General features: G+C 42.0%; 1 protein-coding gene and 1 pseudogene across 5 annotated transcripts in view; both read right to left on the bottom strand.

Annotated features, from left to right (window-relative positions):
• Nucleotides 1-23,388, bottom strand: part of WDR59 (WD repeat domain 59) — a 228,334-nt gene that overhangs the window by 124,229 nt on the left and 80,717 nt on the right. For 2 of the 4 annotated variants that reach the window (XM_082712206.1, XM_082712209.1), the window contains 3 exons: nucleotides 22,671-22,797; nucleotides 22,374-22,516; nucleotides 11,075-11,937 (listed from right to left, as the gene is read on the bottom strand). In XM_082712206.1, the coding sequence (XP_082568332.1) occupies nucleotides 11,702-11,937; nucleotides 22,374-22,516; nucleotides 22,671-22,797 (506 nt within the window). In that variant the 3' untranslated portion in view covers nucleotides 11,075-11,701. Of the gene's footprint in view, nucleotides 1-11,074; nucleotides 11,938-11,958; nucleotides 12,424-22,347; nucleotides 22,517-22,670; nucleotides 22,798-23,388 lie in introns of those variants that run through there. The other 2 variants (XM_082712208.1, XM_082712207.1) reach the window with 2 other exon arrangements.
• On the bottom strand, nucleotides 4,250-11,461 carry LOC309853917 (small ribosomal subunit protein eS6 pseudogene; annotated as a pseudogene). Its single transcript has 2 exons — nucleotides 11,397-11,461; nucleotides 4,250-7,481 (listed from the first exon to the last, which is right to left on the bottom strand). The product of its transcript is annotated as a small ribosomal subunit protein eS6 pseudogene (transcript).

Here is a 23,388-nt window from a genome sequence, read left to right as displayed (position 1 = left end):
AGAGAGAGTATCAGATGAGAACTTAGTTGTCATTTGAATTGGTGTTCTCTTGGAGAGAACATGTGGTTTCTCTCTGGTGCTTTCAAGATTTTTTCTTTGTCCTTTGTTCTCAGAAGTTTAATTATGATGTGCTTTGACATGGATTTCTTTGGGTTTATCCTGGTTTTTTTTTTTTTTAAGATTTTATTTATTTATTTGACAGAGAGAGAGAGAGATAACAAGTAGTCAGAGAGGCAGGCAGAGAGAGGGTGGGAAGCAGGCTCCCTGCTGAGGAGAGAGCCTGATGAGGGGCTTGATCACAAGACCCTGAGATCATGACCTGAGCCGAAGGCAGAGGCTTTAACCCACTAAGCCACCCAGGTGCCCGGGGTTTATCCTGTTTTGATAAATCAGTAAATTAAAAAATTTTTAGACAAATAAATAAATCCCAAGTAGATGAACATTAGTTCTATGTTTTTCACTAAATTTGGGAAGTTTCTGGCCATTATTTCTTTGAATGTTATTTTTAAAAATTTTTTTAAAGATTTTATTTATTTATTTGACAGATAGAGAGTACTAGTAGGCAGAGCAGCAGGCAGAGGGAGAGGGAGAAGCAGACTCATCCACTGAGCAGGGAGCCTGAGGCGGGGCTCTATCCCAGGACCCCGGGATCACAACCCAAGCCGAAGGCAGCTGCTCCACCAACTGAGCCACCCAGGCACCCCTGACTGCAATTTTTTTAAAGCTTTCAGTCCCTTCTGAGATTCTGATGGTCCAAATATACCTTTTCCTATTGTTCTTTTTTTTTTTTTTTTTTTTCAGTCAACTGTTCTCTGTTCAGGTTGGGTAAATTCTAGCCTCAAATTCATTAATTCTGTTTTCTGCCATCTCCATTCTACTCTTGACTTCATCCAGCAAGTTTTAAAAATTTGTTAGTGTATTTTCAGTTCCATAATTTCCATTTAGCTATTTTTTTATAACTTCTCTTCCTTTGATAAGACTTGTCTATATTTTTATTTCGCGAGAAATTGTAATTGGTTGTAGAAGCTTTTTTATGATGGCAGCTTTAAATCCTCATCAACAGGACACCTGGGTGGCTCAGTATGTTAAGTGTCATGGTCCCAGGGTCCTGGGATTGAGTCCTGCTTCGGGCTCCCTGCTCAGTGGGGAGCCCCCTTCTCCCTCTGCCTGCTGCAGAGAGCTTGTGCTCTCTGACAGATAAAAAAGTAAAATCTTAGAAAAAAAATCCTTGTCAAGAGATTCTAACATCTAACACTGCAGTGTTGCATCAGTCAATTATTTTTTCTATTCAAGTTGTGTCGGCCTGGTTCTTGGTGAGACAGGTGATTTTCTATTGTATCCTGAACATTTCGGCTATTATGTTAGGAGGCGCTGGATCCTATTTAAATCTTATATTTGAGCAAGCAGTCACCTTGTTCAGGTTTAATGTTTATAAGTGGGCCTGGCCTACTTTTCTGGGCTGCAGTTCCAATGACAATTTAATTTTCAGAGCTTTTGTGATGTTATTTTGGGATGCTTAATTTATCTGGAGCCACTGGGGCTCCTCTGGTTCCTGCTAATGCTGTCTGAGGGGGCTAAAGGAGTTTTCCAGGCCGGCTGCCTGGTCCCTCTGGGAAGGTAGGACTAAAGAGGCTTCCTGGGCCAGGTGCTGACTATGGTGAGATTCCTCTTGCCAGTGTCTCTGGCCACCTTGTGTCTTAGGGTGAGAGTGCTCACTGGTTACCATGTGTCTTTCAGTAGGGAAGAGGGTCTCAGACCCAGACAGGAGGGAGAACATCTCCGTAGTTGCTAGGCATAAATGGGACTGCCCCCTTCTTGGTGTCAGCAGGTCCCCAATCAATCTTTTGCTGGGGCTGCCTGACTCAGCTGGCCTTGGTGGAGCTCTCTTCTACTGTCTTCTACTGCTGTCTTCTACTGCTAGGCTGGGGGTTGGAAAATGCTGGGAGCAGGTTACTTTCTTCAGCTGGTGGGGGAGGTGGTTGTAAAATGTCCTCCCTCTATGTTGTTCCTCCAGCCCTAGCATCCCAAGCAATTCACTTTTCTTTTTACACCTTGCAAAGTTCTCTGGTTGTCACCTGTACTGTTTCCAGAGTTAACAGCTGCACTTTGCAGGGAGGAGCAGGGAGAGGCAAGCCTACCCTGTCCTACCCAGACCAGAGGTCCTGGTCCACTACTGTACCCATTTTGGTATTTTCTAGGTGTACTGCTGCAAAAGGAAAGTTCTTCTTTGACATCTATTACTGGAGGGATGTCATAAAGTATTACCAAGTAAGGCTAATTGTGGTGTAAAGCATATAATACAAACACATTATTCTACAAACAAAAAATACCTTCTAGTATTTGTTTGCACATTTGTATGTGAGAAAAGTGTGTAAGGATAAGCACAAGGCTGTTAACAGTGATTGCTGGGGAGGCAGGAGGAAGATTATTAATTTTGTTTCCACGTATTCTTTCACCGATTGCAGTGAAAACTTTTTGTTTTTGAAGAACAAATTAAAATAATTTTTAAAAATCAATTCTGAAGACTGGAAACAACACAAATGTCCTTCAATGGGTGAACAGTTAAGCACACTGTGGTCCATCCAGACCATGGAATATACTCAGCAATAAAAAGGGACAAAGCTATTTGGCTGGATCTCAAGGGAATTACAATGACTGAAAAGAGCCAATCTCTAGAGATTATACACAGTATGATTCCATTTATAGAATGTTCTGGAAACTACACAATCTCAGATCTGGAAAACAAATTGGTGGCTGCCAGGAGCTTAGGAGGTGGTATGTGTGTGTGTGTGTGTGTGTTGGGGGGACAGTGATAGTTGCTATCACAGGGCAGCATGAGGGACCACTACTCTATATGCTGACTGTGGTTGTGGCGGATACATGAATCTAGATGTGATAAAATTGCAGAAAGCTAAACACACACGCATACACAAGTGCATCTAAAATTGGTGGATAAGGTTGATGGATAGTACCAAAGTCAACTTCCTGGTTGTGATATTTATTACAATTACCCAAGATATTCCCCTAGGGAGAAATTGAGTGAAGAAGACACCAGATTACTTTGTATTATTTCTTAGAACCATATGTGAATCTACAATGACCTAAAAATAAAAAGATTAAAAGAACAAATTCTACCAGAGGGGAGGTGGGTGGGGAGATGGGTGAAATAGAGGAAGGGGATTAGGGCTACAAACTTTCAGTTATAAAATAAGTAAGTCACAAAGGTGAAAAGTATAGCAGAGGGAACTCAGTCAATAATACTGCAATAACACTGTGTGGTGACAGATGGTAACTACACTTACCAGGGCAAGCACTGAATAATGTACAGAATTGTCAGATCACTATGCTGTGCAGGTGAAACTAATACAACATTGCATGCCAACTACACTTTAATAATAAATAACAAGAAATGAAATCTAAAAAAGAAAAATGAAAAACTAAAAAAAGTCATGAAATGCAATGATAATAATAATAATAATAATAATTCTGGCACCATAAAACAGCGGTTCAGGGAAGTACAAGCTCCCTGTCATTGTTCTTAGCGACAGCTGCTCTCTCATCCTGGGAAGTAGTACCAAGGCTGACCACACATTTTTCCCAAAGAGATGGTTTTCATCTCCTTTTGCCTTAGAGTCTATATTCCCACTGTTGCTGTCCTAATTAAGACACAGAAATAGACTTCTAACCAATGTCCCTTTCCACCATCTCTTCACCTCTAATTTGCACATGGTCAAACTAAGACCTGACCTGTCGGTCTCCCGTTTAACCTCCCTCGAAGGCTCCCCATCATCTACAGCAGTTATTTCTCAAGTAAGATCCTCAAATCACGGGTGTTCCTAATTGGTCAGCAAGTCAAGCCCTCCAGGGGAAAAAGATAATTTGGTATGTGTATATGTTTCCTCAAATTTGACACATAACATTAACTACAATTTTAATAAACATCTCATTTTTTAATTAGTATGTTCTTAATGATATTCCCAAAGACTGCATATGTGCATATAAAATTGTATTGGCCATTTCATTTTGTCTATCAAATGAGTGTGATGTCTATTAAATTTGCATTTTCACTATTTACTGGTATGTATAGCATATCTCTGTTTTTCAAAAATGGATCAACAGCTTAAAAAGATTAACTGAAAAATAAAAATAGTTATAAAAGTGGACTGATTAACTTTCTTACACACACACACACAAATAAACTCAAGATGGATTACAGACCTAAATGTAGGACATGAAACTATAAAACTCCTAGAAGAAAACATTGGAAATAATTTATTTGATATTGACTGTCACAACATTTTTCTAGATATGTCTCATAAGGCAAGGAAAACAAAAGCAAAAGTAAACTATTAGGACTACATCAAATAAAAAGCTTTTGTGCAGCAAGGAAATTATCAATAAAATGAAATGGCATATGGAATGGGAGAAAATATATGCAAATAGTATATCTGATCAGGGGTTCCTATCCAAAATATACAAAGACATATACAACTCAACATCAAAAATACAAATCATCCAAATAAAAAGGGGCAGAGTACCTGAATAGGCATCTTTCCAAAGACATACAGATAGCCAGCAGACACATGAAAAGATGTTCAACATCACTAATCATCAGAGAAATACAAATCAAAACTACAATGAGATATCTCCTTACACCTGTTAGAATGGCTAGAATAAAAAAGACAACAAATAACAAGTGTTGGCAAGGGTGTGGCAGAAAAGGAAGTCTCATGCACTGTTGGTGGGAATGTAAATTGGTACAGCCACTGTAGACAACAGTAGATTCCCCCCAAAAATTAAAAATAGAAATACCATATGAATACCATATGATCTGGTAATTCCACTACTCAGTATTTACCCAAAGAAAACAAAAAATGCTAACCTGAAAAGATACATGTTTATGTAGCATTATTTACAATATCCAAGACATGGAAGATGTTATACACAAATCCAAGTGCCCATCCATAGATGAATGGATAAAGAAGATGTAATAAAACCACATGAGATGAGGAATTTAGAAAATCAAACATAAGAACAACAACAACAAAAAAAGCAGAAACAGACCCATAATTACAGAGAACATGTTGATTGTTACCAGAAGTGGAGGGGTGGAGACTTGGGCAACATGGGTGAAGGGGAGTGGGAGGTACAGGTTTTCAGTTATGCAATGAGTAAGTCATGGAGATGAAGGCACACAGCCTTGGGAATATAGTCACTGGTATTGTAATAGCCTATAGGATGACAGATGGCAGCTATAATTGTGGGAAGGATCTGAGCATAGCATAACCTATCGAGTTGTTGAATCACTATGTTGTACAATTGAAACTAATGTAATACTGTGTGTCAACTCTACTTCAATTTTTTTTCCTTAGAGTTCAAGTCTACTTCATTTTTTTTTTTTTATTCAACACTTTCATATATCACCCAGTGCTCATCATGACAAGTGCACTCCTTAATCCCCACCACCTATTTAACTTATCCCCCAACCCACCTCACTTCTGGTAACCATCAATTTGTTCTCTATACTTAAAAGTCTGTTTCTTGATGCGCAGTCTATCTCCCTCTTTCTCTTCCTCTCTCATTTTTTTACCTTTGCTTTTTGGTTTTGTTTCTTAAATTCCACATATGAATGAGATCATATGGCATTTATTTTTCTCTCACTGACTTATTTTGCTCAGTGTAATACTCTCTAGCTCCATCCATGTCAGTGCAAATGGCAAGATTTCATTCTTTTTTATGGCTGAGTAATAGTCCATTTATATACACACACACACGTATATATATCTCACATCATCTTTATCCATTCATCAATCAGTGGATACTTGGGTTGTTTCCATAATTTGGCTATTGTGGATAATGCTGCTATAAACACTGAGGTGCATGTATCCCTCTGAATAAATATTTTGTATTCTTTGGGTAAATACCTAGTAGTGAAATTGCTGCATTGTAGGGTAGTTCTATGTTTAGTGTACTGAGGAACCCCCATATTGTTTCCATGGTGGCTGCACCAGTTTGCATTCCCACCAACAGTGCAAGAGAGTTCCTCTTTCTCCACATCCTCCAACACCTGTTGATTCTTCTGTTGTGGATTTCAGCCATTCTGACAAATGTAAGGTGATATATCATTGCAGTTTTGATTTGCATTTCCCTGATAAGAGGTGTTGAGCATCTTTTCATGTGTCTTTTGACCAACTGTATGTCAAATGTCTGTTCATGTCTTCTGACCATTTTTAATTGAATTATTCATTTTGGGGGCGTTTTGTTTTCTTTTGGTTCTTTAGTAGACTCCATGCGGGGCATGGAGCCCAATGAGGGGCTTGAACTCACAAACCTGAAATTAAGACCTGAGCTGAGATAAAAATTTCGACACTTAACTGAGCTACCCAGAGGTCCCTGGGGAGTGAGTTTTATAAGATCTTTATGTATTTTGGATACTAACCCTTTATCAGATATGTCATTTACAAATATCTTCTCCCATTCCATAGGTTGACTTCTAGTTTTTTTTATGGCTTCATTCACTGTGCAGAAGCTTTTAATTTTGATGTAATCTTAACAGTTTATTTTTTTAAAGATTTTATTTATTTATTTGACATACAGAGATGACAAGTAGACAGAGAGGCAGGCAGAGAGAGAGGAGGAAGCAGGCTTCCTGCTGAACAGAGAGCTCAATTCGGGGCTTGATCCCAGGACCCTGGGATCATGACCTGAGCCAAAGACAGAGGCTTTAACCCACTGAGCCACCCAGGTGCCCCTCAATAGTTTATTATTGCTTTTGTTTCCCTTGCCTCAGGAGACATATTTGGAAAGAAGTTTTGATAGCCAATGTCAAAGAGGTTACTCTGTTTCAGGTCTCATATTTAGGTCTTTAATCCATTTTGTATGGTGTTAGAAAGTGTCCCAGGTGAGCCTGGGTGGCTCAGTGTTGGAGGACACGTAGAGTAACAAGATGCTGAATCCTGAGCACTTTTGTTCAGGGGCTTCCTCAAAACATACTGGTGGTCATCATCTTCTTTAGAGAGACTGAAAAGTTTGAGGATTCTGCTAGCTCTTTTGGGTCCTGGGCAACGAGACACAGTAGTATCAGAGAGTCCAGGATTATCCTTCTTCCTTTTTTTTCTTTTTTTTGAACAATGGCCAAATTGAAAACACTGAGATTGGCACTTTCTTTCTCCAGTCCTCCTTGGCCTGTAGCAGGAATGCTCCTTACTCAGCAGCACGCAGACACAGCCTTGGGTCAAGACATGCTGTTTCTTGGGGGAGTCTTGTTTGACATTGCCACCACTGATCTGGAACATATACCCTTCCATTCTTCACCCAAGACATCAGCAGCAACATCTTTGGCCACACGCTTCTCATAACACGTATGAAATTTCCATTCATCATCCACTTCAATGAGTTCCTCACAGCCAGTAGCTGGGAAAGAGATGTTCAGCTTCACCTGACCACCTCTGAGGTGCCACGACAAACAGTGTCTTGAATCTCTTCATCAGTACTTTGTAGTCTTCAGAGTATAGATATTTCACCTCTTTTGTTGGGGATATTCCTAGGCATCTTTTGTTTGGGGTGTAACTATAAACGGGACTGATTCCTTAATTTCTCTTTCTGCTACTTCACTGTTGGTGTATAGAAAAGCAACAGATTTCTATATGTTGATTTTTTATCCTGAGACTTTACTGAATTTGTTTATCGGTTCTAGCAGGTTTTTTGGTGGAGTCTTTAGGGTATCTATATAGAGCATCATGTCATCTGTGAACAGTGAAAATTTTACTTCTTTCTTATTGATTTGGTTGCCTTTTATTTTTTTTTTTGTTGTCTGATTGCTGTCACTAGGACTTCTAGTACTATGTTGAATAAAAGTGGTGAAAGTGGACAATCCTGTCTTGTTTCTGACCATAAAGTTCTCGGTTCCCCCCTGCCATTTAGGATATTAGTTGTGGGTTTTTCATATGTGGCCTTTATATGTTGAGGTATGATCCCCCTAAATTTACTTTATTGAGGGTTTTTTTTTTATCATGAATGGATGTTGTACTTCATCAAATTTTGTTCTGCATCTACTGAAGTGATCATCACATGGTTCTTACCCTTTCTTTTATTAGTGTGGTATATCACATTGATTTGCAAATACAACTACCTTTGCAAGCCACAAATAAATCCCACTTAATTGTGGTGGAAGATTTTTAAAAATGTATTCTTGGATTTGGTTTGCTAGTATTTTATTGAGAATTTTTGCATCTATATTCATCAGGATGTAGTTCTCTTTTTTAGGGGCGTCTTTATCTAGTTCTGAGATCAGGATAATGCTGTCCTCATTGAATGAATTTGGAAGTTTTCCTTCCTTTTCTATTTTTTGGAATAGCTTGAGGAGTCGGTATTAACTCTTCTTTAAATGTTTGGTAGAATTTGCCTGTGAAGCCACTTGGTCCTGGACTTTTATTTGCTGGAGTTTCTTGATTATTGATTCAGTTCCTTTGCTGGTAATCAGTCAGTTTCCTATTTCTTCCTGTTTCAGTTTTGGTAATTTATACGACTCTAGGTATTTACCCATTTCTTCTTGGTTGTCCAATTTGTTGGCATATAGCTTTTCATAATATTCTCTTGTAATTGTTTGTATTTCTGTTCTATTCGTTATTTCTCCTAATTTGTGATTTATTTGGGTACTTTTTGTTTCTTTTTAATAAATCTCACTAAAGGCATATCAGTTTTATTAATTTTTTCAAAGAACCAGCTTCTGGTTTCACTGATCTGTTCTATTTTTTTTTTTTCCTTTTCTTGGTTTCTGTATCATTTCTTTAAAGATTTTATTTGACAGAGAGAGACACAGTGAGAGAGGGAATACAAGCAGGGGGAATGGGAGGGGAAGAAGCAGGCTTCCCACCTAGCAGGGAGCCCGATCTGGGCTCTATCCCATGAGCCTGGGATCATGACCTGAACGGAAGGCAGATGCTTAACAAATGAGCCACCCAGGCGTCCCGGTATCATTTATTTCTGCTCTGATCTTTATTTCCTTCCTTCTGCTAGCTTTAGGCTTTGTTTGTAGCTCTTTTCTAGCTCCTTTAGTTGAAGGTTGTGTTGTTTATTTAAGATTTTTCTTGCTCGAGATAGGCCTGTATTACTATCTATTTCCTCTTAAGACCACTTTTGCAGCACCCCAAAGGTTTTGGACAAGTGTGTTTTCATTTTCATGCATTTTTAAAAATTTCTTCTTTTATTGCCAGGTGGACCCATCCATTGTTTAGTAGCATCTTATTTAACCTCCATGTATTTTTGGTATTTCCGGATATTTTCTTGTGGTTGACTTCTGGTTTCACAGCTCTGTGGCCAAAAAAGGTGCATGGGATGACTTCAATCTTCTTGTATTTGTTGAGACCTGTTTTGTGGCCTCATATGTGATCTATTCTGGATAATGTTCCATATGCACTTGAAAAGTATGTATATTCTGTTGTTTTAGGATGAAATGTTCTGAATATATCTGCTAAGTCCATCTGGACCAGTGTGTTATTCAAAGCCAGTGTTTCCTTGTTGGTTTTCTGTTTAGGTGACCTGTCCCCATTGATATAATAGGGAGGTTACAGTCCCCTACTATTAATGTATTATAATCATAGACTAGTTCCTTTATGTTTGTTAGTATTGTTTTATGTATCTGAGTACTCCCATGTTGGATGTACACATATTTACAATTGTTATACCTTCCTGTTGGATTATCCCCTTTATTATTATATAGTGCCCATTTTTTTTTTAAAGATTTATTTATTTATTTGAGAGAAAGAGAGCAGAGGGACGGGCAGAAGAAGATGGAGAGAGAATCTCAAGCAGACTCCATGCTCAGTGTGGAGCCCAATGCAGGGCTTGACCTTTAGGTCTAAAATGAGTCACTTGCAGGTAACATATGAATGGGTCTTCGCCTCAAAATTCTCAGTAAGAAATGAGTTTACACTGTAATCCATTATACATATATGCGAATGTGTACATATACACTCATAAACAGGTCACACAAAATGGTATTTATCCTTTTTATGGTACATGCTCATCATTTCTCCTCTACTCTATTTCATTTTTTTAATGCTTTTTTTTTTAAGATTTTATTTATGTATTTGACAGACAGAGACCACAAGCAGGTGGAGAGGCAGACAGAGAGAGAGGAGGAAGCAGGCTCCCTGCTGATCAGAGAGCCCAATGCGGGGCTCGATCCCAGGACCCTGGGATCATGTCCTGAGCGAAAGCAGAGGCTTTAACCCACTGAGCCACTGAGGCGCCCCTAGTGCTGGTTTTTATATACTAAATTGATTTCACAATCCATTACTGGGTCCTGACCTATAGTTTAAAACAGGGATGTACAACACATTTTGAGACACATACTTATATTTCTTAAGTTAATCCACTTGGAACTGTAAAATTCTAAGAAACAAATACATATTCCAGTAGAAATATGAAAAATATTTCTCTTTCCTGGCACATATAATATGTGAAGAGTTGGAAATCATTCTGAAGAATAAAACAGGTAGACATCTGAGTCACGGCCACTTGGAACGCAGATAAACAAAAAACAGAAAGTCTGTGAGGGAGCCCAAATGAAGAGTGGTAGGAACTTAGGAGAACTCAGCCAACCTGCCCAGTGGCAATAAGAGACTGGAGTATCAATGCCGTGAAGCCAGCTCATTTTCCTTTTGCTAAATGAAATGATTAAAAGACTTCCGGGATTGGGCTCCTGGTGGGGTGTAGCCATTTGAGCATCCAACTCTTTGTTTTGGCTCAGGTCATGACCTCAGGGTTATGGGATCAAGCCCCACATCAGGCTTTGTGCTCAATGCAGAGTCTGCTGAAGATTCTCTCTCCCTTTTCCTCCTCCTCACCCCTCCACACCAGCCCTGTGCTCTCTCTCTAAAAAAAATGAATAAATCTTAAAAAACAAAAAACTCTTGGAATTGGAAAGAAACTTAAAATATCAAATTCTATTTTATCCCAACCGATGACAAGAGTAAATCAGCATTCCTTTGAAAATCTGAGCACTGACTTTGGTCCTATCCCAAGGAGTTAACTTCATTAGAAAAAAAAATTAAAAACAATTTCATTAAAACACTGTTCAATCATCTCCTTTTTTTAATTCCCCAAACAATGACCTGACTTTTATTAGCCAAGGGAGAGAAGCTTGAAGAGAAATAACAAACATAAGATACATCTTTACGGTCCTTAAGTACATCATGTATTTATAATTTAAGTGTCACTTTTAAAAGGCTACTATCCATCAATTCATTGAAACGTACCAACTTGTATCACAGACTCCCTTATCAACTGAGTTAATGTACACTGTCCTTTGGCTCAGGAGACCATTCTTTGTATCCAACCTTGGTCTGAAATGGCATCAGAAAAGATGCTGTTCAGTGGTTTAAGGTTCACACCTTGAAGGTAAACACGGCTCTGGAGGCAGGTGCCTTTCTTCAGGAAGATTTCCACCTGGCTCCATGGCTCTGCACATCTGTCCCCTCCTTCCCGGAGACCTCTATGCCACCAACAGCCAAACGGAAAAGAAGCAAAAGCTCGTGTACTTTTCTATTGCAGTGGTGGTGCGGTGGCAGTCTTTGAGGGGTACGTGCTCCAGTCTGGTCGGGAATGGCTTGCTGGAGCCTCCCTTCTGGTGAAGAGCTTGTCATCCAACATTCATGGAGTCCTCTGGGATTGGCAACAACTTCCCTGGTCCATAAATTCAGAATGTGCTTTCAAGCAGGCAGTGACATCCACACCCGGTGGGACACACCTCCTGGGTCCGAAACCACTCCATCATGTGGCTGGTGTGCCCACCATGCCCGCAGGTCAGGCAGAAATTGGATGATCCTCGTACCGCCACGTGGCAGATGGCACACTGGAATGTGAAGCCTTTGCAGATGGCACACTGTGTGCCGCGGACCTCGCTCCGGCAGTGGCTGCAGTACACACCGAACTCTGCAGATGGGTGGAGGTGGCCAAAACAAGACACGCGGAAGGTTAGTTCTGCGAAACGCAACTGGGCACGGTCAGTAAGAATGTCTTCATGTGAGGAGTCTGCAAGGATTCTATTACAACAAAGATTCTTTTTTTTTTTTTTAAACAGCAGATGCCCTTCTTCCACAATCTTGCTAAGTCTTACAAAGACACGCTGCTGTCACTGCAGGCTGGGTGCAGGTGGACAGTGCAGGAGATGCCTGATGCTGGGAGGCCCAGGGTGAAAAGGCCAGGTGATGGCTACCCTTCATCCTCTCCTATGCTGATGACTGCATGGGCCTGGCTCATAGAGGTGGTCACCAACTGTTGGCTGACAGAACTGACGGACTCAGTGACACCCAGCAACACCTGATCACTGTCACTAGTCCTCCCTATTTGAACCAGACCAGGTGGCACAGATGCGCTGTGTCAGGATCCTGCAGTCAGGACCGCCGGGTCCCCAGCAACCTGGAAGAGACCCCGAGGGCTAAGTCCACCATCTTCATGTCCTAGTGCACCCTGGGCATGACCCTGAGCCCAGGTGGCCCATGCGGACCCCCGTCTCCCCTACCCGGCTTCCAGTGTGCTTCCCCAGGAACAGACCACGGCCACACACTCTCCTCCGACGGTGTCCTCTGTCTGGCCCTGCCTAGAGCCTGCTGCCTGCCGCCTCTGAGGCTGCTTCCGTCTGGGGTCCCAAGGAGCGCTGAGGTGGCGCAGCAGACCGCGCCCCATTACTGCCTCAAGACCATCGCCTCTCCCCTGGAGGAAATGCCACCTGGCTTCGCCACCCTTGCCTCTTTGCTGCCCTCACCGACGGCACTCTGGACACACATTCCCACACCCCGTTCTCTCAGGACTTTGTTCTTGGTTTTCTTTCTTCTCTTGACCCCAGTTTTTGGCACCATCCCCGGTGCCTTCAAAACCCACCCCCTGAACCTCTGCACACCCGACCTCCCCATGCTGCCTTCACCCTTTCTGGCAACAGTTTCCCTTGAGGTCAGACCGAATGACATGGACCAACATTATCATCCCATTTTTGCAAGTCTCCCCAACTCTCCCTCCATGGCCCGAACCAGAACCCCCAGGCCAAGGAGCGCTACCAGCTGCTTATCCCACATCTGCCCCCAGCATTCCTGAGGGAAGGTGCGCCGGCAAGATACGCTTCTCACTAAATACACAACAACCGACCAGCAGACTCCCAGGGCTGCACCGTGGCGGTGCTGCCATTTTCCCGGGGGTGCTTCTTGCCTCCACCACAGCCCGTGTGGCCCTGCCCAAGCAGCGCTCCCCTCCCTCACCTGCTGGCCTCCCCTCTTCCCTAAGAGAAGCCTTCATCTCTAGCCACCAAACCTTCAAATTTTCCTACTTCCTACTTTCCTCTTCCCCTTCCACCTCCTACAACAGAGGAAGGCTTGTTTCTTGAATCTGAGCCAATTTCTCTGACTCAGGACAAGTGGCAGTCACAAAAATGTACCAGTAAAGACTTTTAAAATACATGGTAACCAAGGAAAAATTTTATGATGGTCTCAGTTCTGGTAAATCCTGAGATTAATTAGGCTGGTTTGATAAGTTTGGTGAAAAATAGCCATGTCTTATCCCTCTAAGCACAACCTCTAGGTAAGAGTTTGGTTTATGTTCCTGTGAAAAGCCTAATTAGTTTAAATCCTTGAATTTCCTTTACTGGTTTTATTGGTTGGGCAAGATTCAACCTTTAAAATTATGAAAACGTGAAAGTTGTGTATTCAATAAATTGAATTTTATCTTTAAAAGGGGGTTGTTATTTGACATTTGAGATAACTGTAAATGAAAACCCAATTATTCTCCAGATCTCTCTGGGTAAAATTATTAAAATGTCATCTCCCTGAAAAACTCAGTATGTCATTAGTAACTATGTTTCTCCATACTATGTCAGCTTAAATGTGATCTCTAAAATCGTTATTAACTTTAAGACCTGAACTAATATTTCATTTAGTTAATTAATGAGTCATTTGGGGAGATGTAGCCAATTTCTAAGTGGATATAAATTCACAAAGATAGGGAATACAAAAACACTAAGTCACTACGTGTGATTTTAATATTTTTCTCTTGCCCCTTATTGTTCTACATAATGGAATGGCCATTAGTTGAGAAGGACTGGCACGCACCTGGGCCACGCTGGTGTACAGACTCACTTCCTGCCACAAGTGGAGATACAAAGGGATACAGAGTTTGTATGAAATCACAAGCTGTCAAGGTGTCTTTTCCAGAAACCCTGACAAACTTGGGGAATCTCAGGGAAGGAAGCATATGAGGTACAGGCTTTGCACGGGAAAGCTGGCAGAGGCAAAACAAAGCATTCCTAGTTCTCAATGGACAAACTAATAAGGACAATAAAAATACGTCTGGCACATAAATGATCAAATTATGACTCCTAAGGCTTTATGAAACCCGCAAGCAGAAGCCAGCTCCCAAGGCTTAACACCACATGACCCTACATACAGAAGAGCTATGTGTATTAATTACCAGCAATTACACAAATGTAAATAAAACCAGCAAGATGAATAAGATGTTAAATTAACAGACACAGACGCAGAAAGGGCTGAGAACAAAATTTAGGTGAGCAGACACACGCCTCTGGGGCAGGATTTGGGGGGCGTCCCAAACACCTCACCTGTGCCGCCATAATTACCAAGCACCACATACCACAAAGGAAAAAAAAAAAAAAACTAAAATCAAAACAAAACAAAAAACCCCCACAAAATCAAAAATCATCTTGTACAGGAGGAGCAAGATAGCAGAGGAGCAGAAGACCTGAATCAGGGCCTAGGAGTTCAGCCAGAAAGTTATGAAACAGTTCTGAACACCTACAAACTCAACAGGAGATTGAAGAGAAGAAAAGCAGCAATTCTAGGAACAGAAAATCGACCACTTTCTGGAATGTAGGACGTGCAGAGAAGTGAATCTGAAGCCACTGGAAGATAGACCGTGGGAGGAGGGGCCGACTCCCAGCACGTGATAGAGCAGAGCACAAAATCAGAACTTTTAGAAGTCTGCTCCACTGAGGGATGTCGCTCCAGAGGCTAAGTGGGGGCGGAGCCCTGAGACACTGTGGTCTCAGGACCCTCGGGGTCACAGGAAGACGGGGGTGTCTGAGTGTGGCAAAGCTGCCAGGTATCACACCTGGGAAGCCCACGTCAGAGCTGGAGCCAAGGTCAGGGTTCTCAGCTCAGGATTACCTTAAACCGGGATGAGCCGGCAGGGGATGCACAGGTGGTGGATCCCTGGATCCAGGCAGACCCTTTCTCTTCCGGGAGAAGTGGCATGCGAGCACGCTGAGACTCCAAATGGGGCCAAGTGCCAGAGATACAAACACTGGATCACAGGCCAGGTGAGCATGCACCGCCGCCAGAGAACAGGGAGATGGGAGAGACTAATGGCTTTTCTCTGAGGGAGCACTGAGAAGTGGGGTCCCAGCTCTCGGCTCTTCTGGCCAGCGATTGGGGGGCCGCCATCTTCATTCCTGTTCTCCAGAGCTCTACGGAAAGCGTTCAGGGAACAAAAGCTCGCGAGAGCGAACCTGAGCAGATTACTTAGCCGACCCCTGGCAAAGGCGGTGCAATTCGGCCTCAGGCGAAGACATTTGAGAATCACAGAATAGACGGAAACAGACCCTACTCGGCAAGAACATCCAGCCAAGACCAAGTTCACTGATCACTGAGAACTGTGAAACTCCAGAGCTAGAGGAAAGACATACACAGAATTCATCGCTCATTTCCCATGATTCTTTAGTCTTTCAAAGTTAAATTTTTTGAAGTTTACTTATTTTCTTATTCTATTTAATTTTTCCTCTTTCCTGTTTTAACATTTTAAACTGTTTTATTAAAAAATCTTTTAATTTTATCTGTTTAAAAATCTTTTTAAATTTTAAATTTACCCCTTCCTTATATTTAACCTTATTTTTTGTATACATCTAGGTTTTTCTTTCTTTAAAATATTGGGATACAGTTTCTTCTAATAGATCAAAATATACTCTAAATCTAGTGCATGGCTTTGTTCTAGTCTCCAGCCTGGTCACATTCTTCCATCTTTTTTTTTTTTCTATTTTTAGCCAACTTCTTATCTTATCAATTCCTTTTTTAGAATCTTTTAAAATTTTCATCTTTACAGTCATATTCCATCCCTTCATCATGTTTACCCATCATGTTTATATATATATATATATATATATATATATATATATATATATATGAATTTTTCTTCCTTTAAAATTTTGGGAGGTAGTTTCTTCTAATAGACCAAAATACAGCCAAAATCATATGTGTGATTTAATGCAATCCCTATCAAAATACCATCTTTTTTTTTTTTTTTTCAAAGAAATGGAACAAATAATCCTAAAATTTATATGGAACCAGAAAAGACCCCAAATAGCCAGAGGAGTGTTGAAAAAGAAAACCAAAGCTGGTGGCATCACAATTCCAGACTTCAATCTCTATTACAAAGCTGTGATCATCAAAACAGTATGGTACCAGCACAAAAACAGACACACAGATCAATGGAACAGAATAGAGAGCCCAGAAATGGACCCTCAACTCTATGGTCAACTCATCTTCAACAAAGCAAGAAAGAATGTCCAATGAAGGGGTGCCTGGGTGGCTCAGTGGGTTAAATCCTCTGCCTTCAGCTCGGGTCATGATCCCAAAGTCCTAGGATTGAGCCCCACATCAAGCCCCACATCGGGCTCTCTGCTCAGCGGGGACCCTGCTTCATCCTCTCTCTCTGCCTGCCTCTCTGCCTACTTGTGATCTCTGTCAAATAAATAAATAAAATATATATAAAAAAAAAGAATGTCCAATGAAAAAAGTCTCTTCAACAAATGGTGTTGGGAAAATTGGAGAGCCTCATGCAGAAGAATGAAACTGGACTATTTCCTTATACCACACACAAAAAGATAGATTAAAAATGGATGAAAGGCCTCAATGTGAGACAAGAATCCATCAAAATCCTTGAGGAGAACACAGGCAGCAACCTGTTCAATCTCAGCTGCAGCAACTTCTTCCTAGACACACCACCAAAGGCAAGGGAAGCAAAAGCAAAAATGGACTATTGAGGCTTCATCAAGATAAAAAGCTTTTGCACAGGAAAGAAAACTGTCAACAAAACCAAAAGACAATGGACAGAATGGGAGAAGATACTTGCAAATGACATATCAGATAAAGAGCTAGTATCCAAAATCTATAAAGAATTTGTCAAACAACACCCAAAGAACAAATAATCCAGTAAAGAAATGGGCAGGAGACATGAACAGACATTTCTGCAAAGAAGACATACAAATGGCCAACAGACACATGAAAAAGGGCTCAACATCACTTAGCATCAGGGTAATACAAATCGAAACCACAATGAGATACCACCTCACACCAGTCAGAATGACTAAAATTAACAAGTTAGGAAATGACAGAAGTTGGCAAGGATGCAGAGAAAGGGGAACCCTCCTAAACTGTTGGTGGGAACGCAAGCGGGTGTAGCCACTCTGGAAAACAGTATGGAGGTTCCTCAAAAAAGTTGAAAATAGAGCTACGCTATGACCCAGCAAACGCACTACTGGGTATTTACTCTAAAGATACAAATGTGGTGATCCAAATGGGCATCTGCACCCCAATGTTTATAGCAGCAATGTCCACAATAGCCAAAGTATGAAAAGAGCCCAGATGTCCATCAAAAGATGAATGGATAAAGAAGATGTGGTATATATGCAATGGAATACTATGCAGCCATAAAAAATTGCAGCGACATGGATGAAACTAGAGGGTATTATGCTAAGCGAAGTCAATCAGAGAAAGACAATTATCTTATGATCTCTCTGACATAAAGAATTTGAGAGGCAGGGCAGGGGGTCATTGGGGCAGGGAAGGAAAAAATAAAACAAGATCAAAGCAGAGAGGGAGACAAACCATAAGAGACTCTTAATCTAAGGGAACAAACTGAGGGTTGCTTGGGGGTGGGGAGGGCAGGAATAGAGTGGCTGGGTTATGGATACTGGGGAGGCTATGTGCTATGGGCAGTGCTGTGAATTGTATAAGACTGATGATTCATACACCTGTAATGCTGAAACAAATAATACATTATATGTTAATTTTTAAAAATGAAAAAAAAACCCATCTTGTAATGGAGATGGTTTATTAAAAAAGTCTTCTGTCTAGGACTATCCCTTCAAGATAAATGAAGCCTCAAGCCCTTTCTATAAATATAACCCCTCACATGAAACCAATTTTATCCCTAAAATTTGCTGCTGATATGCGATGACCCTTGCAGATGTGATGAGCCCAAGAGGAAACTGCTGGTTTCCAGCAATTTCTAGACTAACTGCAGCCGTGGTAACCCTGGAGAATTTCTCTTTCAATATCTGCTGTTTGCTAGATTTGAGCAGTCCAATTCTTCCAAAGTAATAACTAATAAAGACAAAAATACGTAATGCTTTTGTCTGTGAGTCTCTCTACTAGAATCCCTCCCCTTTGAAATCTTGCAATACCATTTGCAATGGTATTAGGACTCACTATTCATGCTTCAGGATCACTGAAGTCTCCATGAGTTCCTGTTTTGCTTCACTGATTGGAGACTTTTTGACAGTAACACCCAAACCACGCCTCATGTTCCCTTGTATGGCCAACAGAACCTGGCACGACACTAATAATAATAGATGTCATAAGGGTGCAATGTATCCATTACCTATCTCTGGGATTCATATATTTTCCTGAAAACTAATTCTTTTTTTTTTTTTTAAGATTTTATTTATTTATTCAACAGAGAGAGATCACAAGTAGGCAGAGAAGCAGGCAAAGAGAGAGAGGAGGAAGCAGGCTTCCAACCAAGGAGAGAGCCCAATATGGGGCTCGATCCCAGGACCCTGGGATCATGACCTGAGCCGAAGGCAGAGGCTTTAACCCTCTGAGCCACCCAGGCACCCCTGAAAACTAATTCTAAATGACAAATTGTTCCAGGCCTTCGTGACTCTCTCTGATAAATTTCCATGCACTTAGATTCTCTGAAAAATACAATGTCCACATAGCATTTTGCATCTTTGCATTCCCTCAAGTACAGACACCAAAATAATCCATATTAAAACAAAACTTGTTTTTCGATACCTAAATCTCCATATTACTCTGGCTTGGTTTTGGGGTTTTTTTGTTTTTGTTTTTTTAAGATTTTAAAAAACATGGGGCTCGAACTCACAACCCCAAGATCCAGAGTCACACGCTCTATCGATGAGCCAGCCAGGCACCTTGTTTGGGTTGTTTTGTTTTGTTTTTTAGATTTTATTTATTTATTTGACACAGAGAGAGAGATCACAAGCAGGCTCAGAGGTAGGCAGGGAGAGATGGGGAAGCAGGCTCCCTGCTGAGCAGAGAGCCCGATACAGGGCTCAATCCCAGGATCCTGCAATCATGACCCGAACCAAAAGCAGAGGCTCCACCCACTGAGCCACCCAGGCGTCCCTTGTTTGGGTTTTTTAACTGAAACCACATACATACAGCTTAAAGAGTCAAATAATACTATACGTTTGATTAACAAAACCGGCATTCCCCTCCACCCCCTCGCCCATCACTCCCGGGAGGAAATCCTTCCAACTCATTTAACTTTTTATTTCTACCTTCTATCTCCAAACACCCCTTTATGAAGCTAATTTTTAGTTTCCACATTTAAGCATTCTCTACTTTCCCATGGAAGCTTCTTTCACTCCCCAAATGCCCTCTAACCACACACACACCCCGTCCCTCATCTTCCCCACACAGTTTCATTATTACTTGGTTAGATCAGCCTTCTGTTTTCACATGATCTACCTAGGTGAGCGTTACTCGAGCCAAGCCATGCACCACGACCCCTTTTCCCTTCTTGCACACTTGGCTTTTCTAACCATCTTATTGTTGTTTGCTTAGTTTGCTTACCGTAATTCATTTGCAAACACTCTCTCAAATGCATGAATCTCTAAAAACAGAGCAGACACTGAAATCCACTAGCTATTTTTCTAACTTTCTCTTCTTGGAGACGATGCTCCTCAGCACCAGCCTGGAGGGGGTCTGCCTCCAGGTCTGCCTCCAGGTCTGCCGGGTGGGTCTCCCTTCACCACCATCCCGACTCCCTGCCTTCCCGGATAGGCAGAAGGTTTACTTTCACACGGGGACTAATCATCTGGGGCAGGATTCTAGGGCAGAAATAATTTTCTGGAGAATTCTGAAGGCAATGCCACCTCATCCTCTCCTTCCCCGTGTCTGGTTCGCCGCTCCTGCGAGGTGCGGTGCTGCCCATATTCCTTATCCTCTGTGTGGGACCTGTGCTCGCTGGAAGCTCCTGGGTCTTTCTTTATCCCGGGTCTTTCTTCATTGACTATACTAGGTGCTTGGTGCGCCCTTTCAATCTGGAAAGCTGTCTGCCTTCTCTGGAGAACAAAAATTCCTGAGTTTCTTTTGTGACAGAGGAAGGCTCATAACCTGCTCTGCAAACTGGGAGCAGGGACCTGGGGACCCTAAAAAAAGCCACCCAACAATACTCCTGTGTTTAGTCTCACCTTTGTGCCACTTCCTGAGGTGCCAAGCATCACTAAATTCTGAGCCATCAAGGTGGGGGGAGCGCAGAGAGGGATGGGCGTTCTGTTGCGTGTCATACTGTTTTTCTGCCTGTCTGTTCAGGCCCCATAAAATCAGTAACCACTAAGCTGTCTCCCTGGTCCCAAATGCTATCAACAACATGATTCTCTTTGCATGGTGATACCTTTTCAGGAAAGCTCTGGATAGATGCTTGTCAGGATGGGGGGCCTCTGGGGGAGAGGACATCGACGTGTGTTCAGACCACCCTCTCCGGTGATCTCCCACGTCACCCTTTAAAACTCATCTCTTGGGGCGCCTGGGTGGCTCAGTGGGTTAAAGCCTCTGCCTTCGGCTCACGTCATGATCCCAGGGTCCATGGACTGAGCCCCGCATCAGTCTCTCTGCTCAGCAGGGAGCCTGCTTCCCTTCCTCTCTCTCCACCTGCCTCTTTGCCTGCTTGTGATCTCTGTCTGTCAAATAAATAAATAAAATCTTAAAACAAAACAAAACAAAAAACTCATCTCTTAGCTCCTTTCAGATCACACTCTTGCTTTTCCTCAAAAACTGGTCTCTCCTTCTGAGTCTGTCTCTGGCCATTCCTCTAGACTTAAGTTGCAGGTACCGGCTTCTCTCAAGGCCCGGAGTGGGTGGGCTCTTCTCTCCCTGTACTCTTCCTCCCTGCCCCCCAGGCCCCAGGTCAATGTACCCATTCTCACAGCTCCAGGACCACCTACATGCTGAGAATGCCCCAAACTGCTAGTTCTTGCCCCAGGCTCCCCTTTGAGCTCCAGACTCCCATCTGGCCACCAGGTGACATTCCAGTCTGACAGCTCGGCCACATCTCCAGCGGTCCCAAACACACCTCTTAACTTTCTTCCAGTCTCTTCTATCTTAGACTGTGGCACCATGACCTACCCAGTTGCCCAAACTGGGAACCTAGGAATCATCTAAGCTTTGCCCCTTCCCCTCAGTCCCACATCCAGTTTGTCGGCATATCATGCGGAGTCTACCTCTAGAAAGTATTCCTGATCTACCCCCCTCTCCACCTCCGTAGACATCGCCCAAGACCAGGCCGTTGAGCTCCCTCTGACTACCCCAAAGGTCTTCCAACTTCTAACCCAGCCTCTTCCAATCCTTTCTTCATTTAACAGTCAGTGATTCTCTCAAAATAGAAACCAAAGCATGTCACTTACTTCTTAATACCCTTTGAAGCCCACCATTGGACTCGAAATATAATCCCAATTCTGTACCATGACTTGCAAGTCCCTAATTATCCTACAATTTAATTTGGTACCCCTCTCGCTCACTGTGTTCTAGCCCTGGGCTTCCTCTCCTAATTCAATGTCTGCTGCTCTCCTCAGATGGCTTCTCATCCCTCCACCGCAGCCCCTCAGAAAGGCCTTCCTCGCACACGGCCAGACATCACCTGAAATTCCCCCTCCCTGCTCTACCTGTGCCAACATCCTTTTTGTTTGCTCATCAACAGTGACCACAACCTATAGTTATTTCATTTTTCTCCCCCACTAGTCTGTGAGTTCCAGGAGGGGAAGGAATGTGCTAGCACTGTGCCTCACAAGAGCTCGGTATGTATTAGTTTAGTAGGTGAATGATTACCCCTCCTTCAAATCAGCATCTGAGTACCGTATGTAAAATTACTTCCCCTTAGAAGAGAAACATACTCTGATCATGAAATGCAAGGGTTTTTGGAAGGTTAGAGCAGACTGAAAATCCCTTAGAAATCTGTTTCTAAGTGAGAAGCTAGAACACTTTTCACTCCAAGTCTTATGTTTAAGGACAAATTAAATTATAGGACCTTTCAGACAGTGACGGGAAAAGAAAGAAGTTCATATTCACCAATGCCTTTGTGAGGATCAGGAGGACAAGAGACAAACTTCAGCACTTCAGCTCGTTTCTCTCTCAGACCCCAGCGATAGAGGATTTCCCCATAGCATTTCTTAAAGTCATCAAATTGCTGGGTATTGGCGGGGTCCAGAAGCCTGGATAAAACTCAAAAGATTTCCTGTCAGTTTCTTTAAGGAAAAACAAGCTCGATCCCTAATGATCTTAACATACCTTTCTTACAGCAAGAGTCTTGATTTTGGGGACTCTAAGCATTATGAAACTGCAGCTCTCGCCAGGGAAGGTTGTTACCTTTTATTTTTATCATGCTGATCACGTTCTCGTTCACGGGGGTCACTGTAGGTAAGACTCCCAAAGCGGATTTCTTCTGGAGAAGACTCTCCCCAAGGTGAGGAGACATGTTCTGCCTCTCTTCCCGCTGAAGCAAATCGAACAGGAAGGGAAGAGAGAAATCAGAGAAGGCGTAGAAATTGTCTGGAAACTCTCATAATGCAGAGTGTGCTCAAGTTAGCTGCCAGAAGAAAAATAAGCTAAGTGGAAGATGCTGAGAAATGTACCTAAGGCTCTTCCGTAGCCTTGCCTTTTTATTTAGATATTTACTGTTAAGGTAACCTAAGAACGAAGTACACACAACAATTAAGCAGCAGGTTATGGTACAGTGATATAGGATATTAGATAAAGCAGTCATTATTGATAAAGACTTTTTAAATGATGTGAGAAAATTCTCATGATAAAATTAAAAACAGAACACAAAATCATATATATATAGAATGACCCTTCACACACACACACACACGCAAATTGGGAAAAGTGTTTTGGAATGTTAATAGACAATATTTCTAGGTGAAGGTTCAGTGATGATTATTTTCATCTTTAATACTTCTTTAATAGTGGGCATGTATTATTTTTTTAAAAGATGTATTTACTTATTTGAGAGAGAGAGAGAAAACATGTGTGTCTATGTGCACATGCAGGGGAGAGGGGCAGACAGAGGGAGAGAATCTCTAGC

This window comes from Mustela nivalis (genome assembly GCF_964662115.1).
Source record: "Mustela nivalis genome assembly, chromosome: 18".
Classification (NCBI taxonomy): domain Eukaryota; kingdom Metazoa; phylum Chordata; class Mammalia; order Carnivora; family Mustelidae; genus Mustela; species Mustela nivalis.
This window is presented reverse-complemented; position numbering and strand designations above follow the sequence as displayed.